The sequence below is a fragment of the Hipposideros armiger genome, unplaced genomic scaffold, assembly GCF_001890085.2.
Source record: "Hipposideros armiger isolate ML-2016 unplaced genomic scaffold, ASM189008v1 scaffold_195, whole genome shotgun sequence".
NCBI classification, from domain to species: Eukaryota; Metazoa; Chordata; class Mammalia; order Chiroptera; family Hipposideridae; genus Hipposideros; species Hipposideros armiger.
This window is the reverse complement of record NW_017731545.1, coordinates 1675289-1686573: the sequence shown is the minus strand read 5'-3', so window position 1 is coordinate 1686573 and position 11285 is coordinate 1675289. Positions and strand designations below refer to the sequence as shown.

At 39.9% G+C, this 11285-nt stretch overlaps 1 protein-coding gene across 1 annotated transcript in view; it reads right to left on the bottom strand.

Moving 5' to 3' along the window:
- Positions 1-11285, bottom strand: part of CFAP61 (cilia and flagella associated protein 61) — a 323912-nt gene that overhangs the window by 295805 nt on the left and 16822 nt on the right. Inside the window, exons 4-6 of the mRNA XM_019653120.1 lie at positions 8631-8707; positions 7333-7400; positions 6972-7098 (exon numbers count right to left, since the gene is read on the bottom strand). Coding sequence (XP_019508665.1) covers positions 6972-7098; positions 7333-7400; positions 8631-8707 — 272 coding nt within the window. The remainder of the gene's footprint in view (positions 1-6971; positions 7099-7332; positions 7401-8630; positions 8708-11285) is intronic.

The window sequence follows — 11285 nt, the reverse complement described above, 5'->3', positions numbered from 1 at the left end:
TTTCTTTTATTTCCCTTGCCCAAGGGGATATCTCAGTAAAAATATTACTGAGGGTAATATCTGCAAATTTACTCCCTATGTTTTCTTCAAGGAGTTTTATGGTTTCAGGTCTTAACATTAAAAGTCTTTAATCCATTTTGAATTTGTTCTCATATATGGTGTAAGTAGATGGTCCATTTTCATTTTTTAGAAGTGACAGTCCAATTTTCCAAGCACCATTTATTAAATAGACTATCTTTACTCCAACGTAAATTCTTGCTTCCATTGTCATAGATTAAATGACCGTATATGGATGGGTTTATTTCTGGGCTCTTTATTCTGTTCCATTGGTCTATGTGTCTGTTTTTATGCCAGAACCATACAGTTTTGATTACTGCAGACTTGTAATATGATTTGATGTCGCTAGCGTGATACATCCCACTTTGTTCTTATTTCTCAAGATTTCTGTGGCTATTCGGGGTCTTTTATGGCTCCATATAAATTTTAGGATTATGTTCTATTTCTGGGAAAATTTTCTTGGTAGTTTGATAGGAATTGCATTGAATCTATATATTGCCTTACGTAGTATTGACATTTTAACTATATTAATTCTTCCTGTCCATGAACATGGTATGTATTTCCATTTATTTGTATCTTCTTTGATTTCTCTCTTCAGCGTCTTACCATTTTCTGAGTACAGGTATTTTACTTTGGTTAAATTTATTCCTAGGTATTTTATTGTTTTTGAAGTAATTGTAAATGGGATTGAGTTCCTGATTTCTTCTGATAGTTTATTATTGTTGTAAACAAATGCAACTGGTTTCTGAATGCTAATTTTGTATCCTGCTACTTTACTAAATTCATTTATCAGTTCTAACAGCTTTTTGGTGGAGTCTTTGGGATTTTCTATATATAGTATCATGTCATCTGCATATAACGACAATTTTACTTCCTCCTTACTGATTTGGATGCCTTTTATTTCATTTTCTTGTCTGTGGCCAGAACTTCCAGAACTATGTTGAATAGAAGTGGTGAAAGTGGGCAGCCTTGTCTTGTTTCTGATTTTAAGGGGGAAGCTTTTAGCCTTTCCCCATTGAGTACTATGTTTGCTGTGGGCTTATCATATGTGGCCTTTATTACGTTGAGATATGATCCCACTATTCCCACTTTTCTAAGAGTTTTGATCATAAATGGCTGCTGGATTTTGTCAAATGCTTTTTCTGTATCTATTGATATGATCATATGATTTTTATTTTCCATTTTGTTAATGTGCTGTATTACGTTAATTGATTTGCAGATATTGAACCAACCTTGCATACCAGGAATGAATCCCACTTGATCGTGGTGTATGATCTTTTTAATGTGTCATTCATCTTTTGTATTGTTTTTTTAGCCTCTATTTCATTTATTTCCACTCTGATCTTTATTATTTCCTTCCTTGTACACACTTTGGGCTTTGTTGGGTGGTTTTCTTTGTTTCGTTTTGTTTGTTTTTGTTTGTTTTTGTGTTTTTTCCCCCAGTTCCTTTAGCTATAAAGTTACCTTGTTTGAGATTTTTCTTGTTTCTTGACTTAGACCTGTATTGCTATGAATTTCCCACTTAGGGCTGCTTTTGCTGTGTCTCAGGTTTGGGGTCATTGTGTTTTCATTTTCTTTTGTCTCAAGGTATCTTTTGATTTCTTCCTTGATTTCATTGTTAATCCATTTATTGTTTAGTAGCATGTTATTTACCTTCATGTGTTTCTGTGTTTTTCATTTTTTTTCTTGTATTGATTTCTAGTTTCATACCATTGTGGTCAGAGAAGACACTTGATATAATTTCAATCTTCTTAACTTTCTGAGACTTGTTTTGTGCCAACATGTGGCCTATCTTGCAAAATGTTCCATGTGCACTTGAAAAGAATGTATGTTCCGCTGCTTTGGGATGAAATGCTCTAAAAATATCAATTAAACCCATCTGGTCTAATGTGTCATTTCAGGTCACTGTTTCCTTGTTGATTTTCTCTCTGGAAGTTCTGTCCATTGGTGTCAATGGGGTGCTAAAGTCCCCTACTATGATTGTGTTACTGTCAATCTCTCCCTTTATATCAGTCAATATTTGTTTTATATACAATAGTATTTAGGTGCTCAGATGTTTAGTTCAGATGCATAGATGTTTACTAGGGTTATATCCTCTTGTTAGATCAATCCCTTTATCATTATATAATGTCCTTCTTTGTCTCTTATTATAGTCTTCATTTTAAAGTCTATTTTGTCTGATATAAGTATTGCTACCCCAGATTTTTTTGTTTGTTTGTTTCCATTTGCATGAAATATCTTTTTCCATCCCATTACTTTCAGTATGTGTGTCTTTCAACCTGAGGTGGGTCTCCTATAGACAGCATATGTATAGGTCTAGTTTTCTTGTCCATTCTGCTACCCTATGTCTTTGATTGGAGCATTTAATGCATTTACATTTAAAATGATTATTGATAGGTACATAATTGTCATTTTATTACTCATATCTTGATCTTCTGTTTGTTTGTTTTCCCCTTCTTCTTCTTCTTAAAGAAGTCCCTTTAATGTTTCTTGTAATATTGGCTTCGTGGTAATGAATTCCTTTAGCTTTTTCTTGTCTCAAAAGCTCTTTATCTCTCCTTCAATTTTAAATGATAGCCTTGCTGGGTAGAGTAGTCTTGGTTGTAGGAACTTGCTTTTTATCACTTTAAATATTTCCTGCTACTCCCTTCTGGCCTGCAAAGTTTCTCATGAGAAATCAGCTGACAGTCTTATGGAAGCTCCCTTGTAAGTAACAAGTTGTCTTTTCCTTAGTGATTTTATGATTCTCTCTTTGTCTTTAACCTTTACCATTTTAATTATGATTTGTCTTGGTGTGGGCCTCTTTGAATTCATCTTGTTTGGGACTCTCTGCACTTCCTGGCCTTTTATGTCTATTTCCTTCACCAGGTTACAAAAGTTTCCAGTCATTATTTCTACAAATTAGTTCTCAATCCCTTGTTCCCTCTCTTCTCCTTCTGGTAATCCAATGATGTGAGTTGTTACACTTGATGTTGTCTCAGAGGTCCCTTAAACTACATTTATTTTTGTTTTATTGTTTTGTCTTTTTGTTGTCTTGAATGGGCGTTTTCTGCTGCCTTATCTTCCAAATTGCTGAATTGATCCTCTGCTTCATCTAATCTACTGTTGATTCCTTCTAGTGTATTCTTCATTTCAGTTATTATATTCATTTATGACTGGTTCTTTTTTATGGTTTCTATGTCCTTCTTACTATCTCTTTGTTGAAGTTCTAAGTTCCTTAAGCATTCTTATAACCAGTGTTTTAAACTCTGTCACTGGTAGGTTGGTTGCCTCCATTTCATTTAGTTCTTTTTCTGGAGTTTTTTCCTGTTCTTTTATTTGGGACATGTTCCAATTTTTCCTCATTCTGGCTGCCTCTCTGTGTTTGTTTGTATGTATTGGGTAGATCTCATATGTCTCTCAGTCTTTGCCAAGTTGCCTTATGTAGTAGGTGTCCAGCGCTGCAGTCTCCCTGATCACCTGTGTGCATGTTTCAGGAGTGTCCCTTGTGCATATTCTGTTATAATTAAGCCTTGATTGCTTTTGGTGCATCAATGGGTGGGACTGACTCTCAGGGAGACTGATTCTTAGGTTTGGCTACCTACATAGCATATGTGCTGCTGTGTGAGGCTGACCCCTCAGAGGGTGATTTGCCCCAGTGGGCTCTTATGTCTGTTGAGACCACCCTTTGGGTGTGTCACATGTGGGGCTAATTGGATAGTACCTTGGTGTGTCTGAGGTTGGCCTTTGGGTGTATTGTTTCTGGTGTCTCTTGGGAGGGGCTCCTGTGAAGGCCAATTTCAGCTTTGCCTGTGACTGACCCAGGGCTGCCTGGTGGGAGCTACAAAGCTATACGCTGTTGGTTGCTGCCTGCACTTGACCTGGAAGTATGTTGGCATGGCCTTGCTGTGAACCAAGACTGACTGCCACCAGTCTCAGGCCTGGGGCAGCTTAGCATACAGCCCAGGGCCCCCCTAGACCTACTGCTACTTGTCTCCTGCCCGTGAGTTTCAGCTACTGAGCCTCCTTAAGTGTGCAGCCAGGCTGGTTGACCTGGTGTTGACAGTGCCCCTAGCAATGCCACCTGAGTTGGGTGGGGCAGGGTCCTAGGGAGTGGTGGGGTGTGGCCAGTGATTTTTACAAAGTTAATTCAGTTCTTGCACTATTGCTGACCCTCTGGCCACCCCACTAAATGCCGAGAGAACACTACAGCCAGCCACCACCCACCTCAGGCCTGTAGATCCCCAAGGGCTGCCCAAGAAAGGCTGCAGCACAAGCTGGGGCTGATCGTTCTCTACCAAGAGTTTCCCAGGCTGCTGCATGCTGTCTGCTGCTATAGAAAGCTTCAGCCACTTGTGGCGCAGGGCTTGCTGTCTAGGAACCGAGAGTGCCCTCAGTTCTGTTGCACTAGTTGAGCAGGACGGGGTCCCAGGGCATCATCATGTTGCGCGCACACAGATTTTACCCAACCAATGCGGTCTCAGATTTGGCCCTACAGGGGAGTGTTCAGCACAGGTAAGGTGGCGCCCTCTTATAGGCTATATATGAAGTAGGCTTCACACAGGGATAGTGGCAGTTGCCCCTCTAGCCCTCACCCTCAAGCCACACAACTCAGTATCTCCCTGTATGTCTCTGGCACCCCTCAAGTTCTTGCCACTCCCACCACCCAGGGTAAGAGCTTGCAAGTGAGTGACTCTGTGCACAGGCCCTTAAAGAAGATGTCTGGGTTTCCAGCCACCTTCCATCTCACCAGGATGGACAGATGAAATCTTTGCTGATTTTCACTTCCAGTTGTTGTGGGTACTCCTGTTCCCAACACAGGACCCTTGTGTAGGGCTGGGACCTGTCATTCTTCAAAGGAGACCTCAACCACTGAGGTATTCCTTCCAGTGCTCAAACATTACCTGTGGGTTTGGGGTCAGCACATTTTGTGTCTCTGCCCCTCCTACCAGTCTCGATGTAACCTCTTTTTTATATCCTTAGTTATAGGAGTCCTGTTCAGTTAATCTTCCCGATGATTCTCAAGGTTGATTGTTCTATAATCCAGTTGTAATTATAATGTGATCATGGGAGATGGCAAACATAGCATTTACCTATTCCACCATCTTGGACCTTCTCTCTCCACTTATTTCTGATTTCTATCTCTAGATTAGAATTGGCTGTTTTATACATCATAAAAGTGTAATCAACAGTATATGGCCTTTAATTCTATGTCTGGTTTTTTTCACTCAGCATAAAGTTTCTAAGAGTGATCCATGATATTGTGTAATAAGTAGTTGTTGAGTAGCATCTATTACATGGATATATCACAGTTTGTAAGTGTAAACTACATTTACCAGTTAATGGACATGTAGACTTTTTTGAGGGGAGGGGAGGATGTGTATGAAGCTGTCTTCATCCCTATTTTTCCCTTTTCCAAGCTATACAACATTACAGTTTATCATATATGGGTCTCTCTTCCCCAGTTAACTCTGATAATAATAATAATAATAATAATAATAATAATAATAATAATATTTATTTCCTTGGCAGTTACATGTGACTGGATGTGTGCTAAGTACTTGACTTTCATCAGCTCATCCAATCATTGCAACAATCCCATGCAGTCAACAATATGCTTATACTCATTGACAGAGAAGAAACTGAGGCCAATAGAGGCAAGTTGCTTTTTTAAGTTAACCCACCTGGTTAATAGTAGAACCAAGATTAGAATCTACACCTATCTGATGTCATTATTACAAATTCTTAAAATTATACCCTAATACTACATGTCTGGTAAATTGTAGGCTCTCATGCTTTTAAAATTTAAATTCAACACTTTCTAAAGAAATCCAACACTTATCAAATATGGTAATGGCTGATCCAAAAAGATACAATTTATTCTTCACTGATAAAACCAAGCAATTACCCTTGTAAAATGATTTCATATGCACTCTTATTTCAAAATAGCCATTCTAGTTTGCTCGCAACTTTGTGAGTCAAAAATCTGGGGGAACTCAGCTGGGCAGTCCTTGCTTGGGGTCTCTCATGCAGCTGCTGTCAGATGTTGGCTGAGCTGCAGATACAGAGCAGTCCTCCTTGGCTAGACATCCATGATGGCTTACTCACACAGCTGACAGTCAATGCTGTCAGTGGAAGCGCCTCTGAGGCTGTCAACGCTGGTGCCAACATGTGCCCTGTCTGGCATAGTGGTCTCAGGGCAGTAAGATTTCCTCCCCTCATTTTCTCCAGGGCAAGAGTTCCAAGAGAATCAGGCAGAACCTTTCTAGACTCACAAATTACAGAGCATCCCTTCTACCATGCGGTGTGGGTTTAAAAAGTCACAATCCACCTAGATAAAGAGGGGACACAGATCCTACTTCTTGATGAAAGGAGTGGCAAGGCCACAATGTAGGAGAGCTTCAGGGGTGGAAGATGGTGTTGTAGCCACCTTTGGTAAATAGAATCTGTCACAACCATCTGCTTATGACTGCTGAACTTCGGGGCATGTCATGTCGGCCACTGATAGTAAAGACCTTCAACTTGAAAAACTCCTCTTTGGGGTCAATAGAATCCTCATCCACTGAATGTCAGAAAATAGGTGGACTTTACTGGGAAAACTAAACAGGTAGATCATTTTTAAGTTGTTTTGTTTGAAAGTTCTTTCACTCAGTGTGGGATCAAGGACTGTGTGTTTTCAGAAACACATAAGTAGCAAATACATGACTTTCCTGACCACATAGCACCAAATGAGTTTCATCAGATATTTAGTCCTGCAAATTATGTCATCAAGAGGAACTCTACACATCTTCAAATGAAGTAATGCTTATGGGTATTATAAAACAATTTAATCCAAGCTATAACCACTTATAGTAAGAACTGGCCATTTAAAAACTCTTCATAAGGTAACTGCCAGGGTACAGCTTAGGTAATAAAAGGCAGTGCTTCAACCTTACCTGGCTTTACGAATGTGCAGCTGAGGGTAATGGCTGTGCCTGTTACATATGTGCACAGCAAAGTCCTCGTCATATGTCAGACTCGGAATGTTCCCCACTAGGTCAAACACAGTTATGAGAGTCGAGCCTAAATCACAGAGACAAAGAAATGTGGCCTCTTTTTACCAAGGAATAACTTTAAAACTTCAGAATTAAATGTAGTTTCCATTCTAAATGGTGTTTTAATTGCTGTAATCAAATAGGCACATTATACAGTTAGGACCTGGAGACCATTCTTATTTCCCATTTCTGGAAGCACCATTTTAAGCATGAAGGTCCTGTACTAGCTTCTGGGGGCAGGAGGTAGTTGAGTAAACCTTACCTAGGCTTACGTAGGATGGCACTATGAGAAAGATGAAGTGCAGTTCTGGCACTGCCTTATACACGGTCCTGGCAAGGGAAAGAGAGGATGGGTGTTAATAACCAAGCAGTCTCATTAGCTGGCACCTGATTGAGACAAATGCCTTCACTAAAAAAATGAGGTGTTCATATGACCACATGCACTCCTTTGTTTTCTGCCTGCAAAGGCAAGAACATCTTCAAGACAATTTATTTTTCTTCTCTACATTTCCTTGGATTCTAAACAGCCCCTTTTCTATCTGTTCCATGGAAGCTGAGAGAATAAAGGGTGCCATGTTCATGCAGCACACCAGATTTCTGCTAATATTAACCTTTGACCTGGCATCTGGATGGCCTGGTGTGACATTACAAAGTGACTTGAAAGCTGAGGCCATCACCCTCAAATGTCTGTGCAGGCTGTCAGAGGCTCAGCGCCATCACCTGGCAGTCCCGATGATCATATTTCGATGCACCATATTATTCAGGATGCTCTGCAGTCTGTCACGTTAATAAACATTTCTAAAGATAAGATTGCAGAAAACTATTTTTAGAACTCTCCAAGCCTGCGACTCTTTACTTTTCCACTACTTCCCCCCAACAAATACATTTTTAAAATAACTGCACTACCTGTTCGCCTCTAACAGTGGCAGTTAAAGATGTGTGCTGAACAGACAGCATCAACTCAAAGAAATAGATTATTTTTTTCAGAAACATCACTGCTATTCAAAGTAAATGCTTTAATGTAGCCGTAAGTTAGAAGCAAATTTAACACCTCAAAGAATTTCATGTCCTTTAAAAATATTTTAAAATGATAGTCATTCCTCTGTATCCATAGGTTCTGTATTCACAGATTCAACCAACCACAAGTTGAAAATATTTTTAAAAACTCTTATATTGTTGCTAGTGTATACTATGTATTATAGTTAGGTCTACGATGGTTGTCTCTGTACTGAACATGAACAGACTTTTTTTTCTTGTCATTATTCCCTAAACAATACAGTATAACTATTTACATAGCATTTACATTGTATTAGGAATTATAAGTAGTGTAGAGATGATGTAAAGTATATGGGAGGATGTGAGTAGGTTATATGCAAATACCATGCCATTCTATATAAGGAACTTGAGCATCCGTGATTTTTGGTATTCTTGGGGGTCCTGGCACAAAGGGAAAACTGTATCCACATGGTCTCTTTCGTGTCATTTTGGCATTAATGTGTCTTGTCTACAGTACTGCTGCCAGCCCCCCAAGTCACTGTCTTCAAGACCCCGGCCACTCACCGAATAATCTCTTTGCAGCAGCCAACAGAATACTCATTCACAGCCACAAAGAGGTGCATGAACAATGTGTTCAGAGGCTGCAGAAAAAAACAGAACACAACTAAAGGCTGAGTCACAGCAGGGTAGGAGGTGTGAGGAGGGCTTTGGGGACATAGATCCCACTTCTTGATGAGAGCAGTGGCAGGGCTACAGACACAGAGCTGCCCGGGTTTGTGGGTGATATTTTATGTCTAAAGTGATGAGACACTCAGGCAGTGTTCGAGCTTTCTAACTGACTGTGTTCACTGCCGTCTGTCCTCCTAGCTCAAAATTATTCAAGGAAACGAATTATAAATGAGTCCAGCAAGCCTGGCCCATCTTCCTGCCCTCACAAACAGGCTGTGGGCAGGGAAGCGCCTGCAGGGGAGTGAAATCGATTATTAACTCAGTAGTCTTGTCCTCGGGGGTGTCTATGCCAAGGGAAAGACAATCACCCTTTCCCTGGGGCTCTTGAGTCAGCAGCTGCCGCTCTATTCAAATGACATGAGGGAAGGAGTCTGTTATGAATTGAAGGATGGAAGGCAGATGCCACGTTATGAATCCAATGACTTGTTTTGTTCAACATTCCCAGAGTCAGAATCAAAGTCCAGATAACAACAGCAACAACACCACCACCACCACCAATGTAAGCACTTTTAGTGTACTAAGTCATCTAAATCCCACAACAACCTTACTTAACATCTGCTTAACATTCCAAACAAGACTAGCTTTAGGAGTGCATGGTTTATTACTTGGCTGATTTATCTTCCAAATTCTCTCTTCCATCAATAATATTATAATTCAAGATTTATTCTTTAGCTTTAAGAAAAAATTATTACTTCAGTTATAAATACCCCTGGGATAGGTAATAATACATTAAGCCTAAGGCTCTATCCCAAGGCTATCCAATAGGAAAATAATTTAAGCCACAAACGTATGCCACATATGTAGTTTTAAGTTTTCTAGTAGATATAAAGAAAAGTGTAAAGATAAACAGGTGAAATTAATTTGTAATATACTTTATTTAACCTAATGTATTCAAATTATCATTGTTAACAAGTAATCCTTATAAAAATTATTAATGAGATATTTTATGCTCTGTTTTTTCTACTAAGCATTTGAAATCTGGTGTATACATTATACTTAACAGCACATCTCAATTCAGACTAGCCACATTTGAAGTGCTCAATAGCTACTAATGACTGGTGGCTCCCATACTCGATAGCTAAGCTCTATACTACTGTAGGAAGTAGTTCAAAAAGAAGCAATCTTTAAGAGAACAAAAAAAAGAACAAAAGGGAAAGAATTTATGAATCATGGTGGTGATTTATAATGTTCAAAAAGGTGAAATCATGATCCTAATGCAAATATAAAATGAACACGTCAGAATTTTCGTCAATCCATCAAATAATGACGCGAACAATGAGATGGTAAAACCGATTCACTGCACTTGAGAAGCTGGCTACTTTAGGCAATTTAATGAAGGGATGTTAGAAGAAGATTGCTGGGTAAGATACAAAATAGTTAATGTCCTACTGGGCCATAAACTGTAAGCTTTGAGGTTATCTCTTCCACCAGATAGAAATTATTTACATCTCAAATGGATAAAAATCAACAAGTTAATCACTATTCCTACAGAACTATAAAATAGCCCAGTCAATAGAAAATCAAAGGTACAAGCACTGACTGAAAGAATCTTTCTGGCCTACTTCCAAGTTTGAGATAATATTTCTGACAAAGGTAACTGAATGTACAGGATGGTGAGGTAGAGAAGAGCATAGAGGACAAGGAGAAGGCACCATCTGTCGGGTTGTTGGGAAAGTCATGACGTCTTTTTCTATGTTTTTCAAAGCAAAAATGCGTCATGACTTTCCCGACGACCCAATAGCTGAATACGTGCTGGATAGTGTGCCCAGTGTGTGTGTGTGTGCGCAATGTATGTACGCATGCATATGTGGGGGGTAAACTCACTCATGCACTCAGCTGACACTCCCCAGGACCCTGGGGACACGCTGCTGAATTCCACTGACAGGTAAGTGTGCTGCCCACAGTCACAGCCTCTGGTTCTCCACAGAAACTGAGGCCAGATGCTGGCCTGCCTCTGGCAGGCTGAGGACAGGGAGAGCTCAGACCTGGCACCAGCTACAAAGGCCCAACTCTCTGGTAACTGCTGACCTGGTTCCTATTAGCCAACAGGTTGTCATGTGCCTGCAGCTAGAAGACACTAAATGAGCCAGAGTCCATAAAGGCACTTTGAAAATTATAGTGTGACATGAATCTGAGGCTCTGTTGTCATTATTACAGGGGCAAATACGTAGGTGGCAGGTGTCCTCCAAACATATCAAAGATTTTGGACATTGACGCTTGGAGTACAGTGTGGAGACCTGGAAAGCAAATGTTCTGATACTCCCACTAATTCCTTTTTCCCAGTCCTCATCAGCAAAGCATGACCTGGGCCTTGCCAGCAGCTTTCTGATCTGGATATTACCTACCTTTTCCTATTCCCTCTGGCTTCCTGTTCTCAGACCCACTTTTCCTCCCACCAGCTAACTTCGTTTCTAACTGTCATGATGTCATATACTTTCTATTGTGAGTTTTGAACTGCTCACTCCAAAACTCATGTGTGTGTGTGTGTGT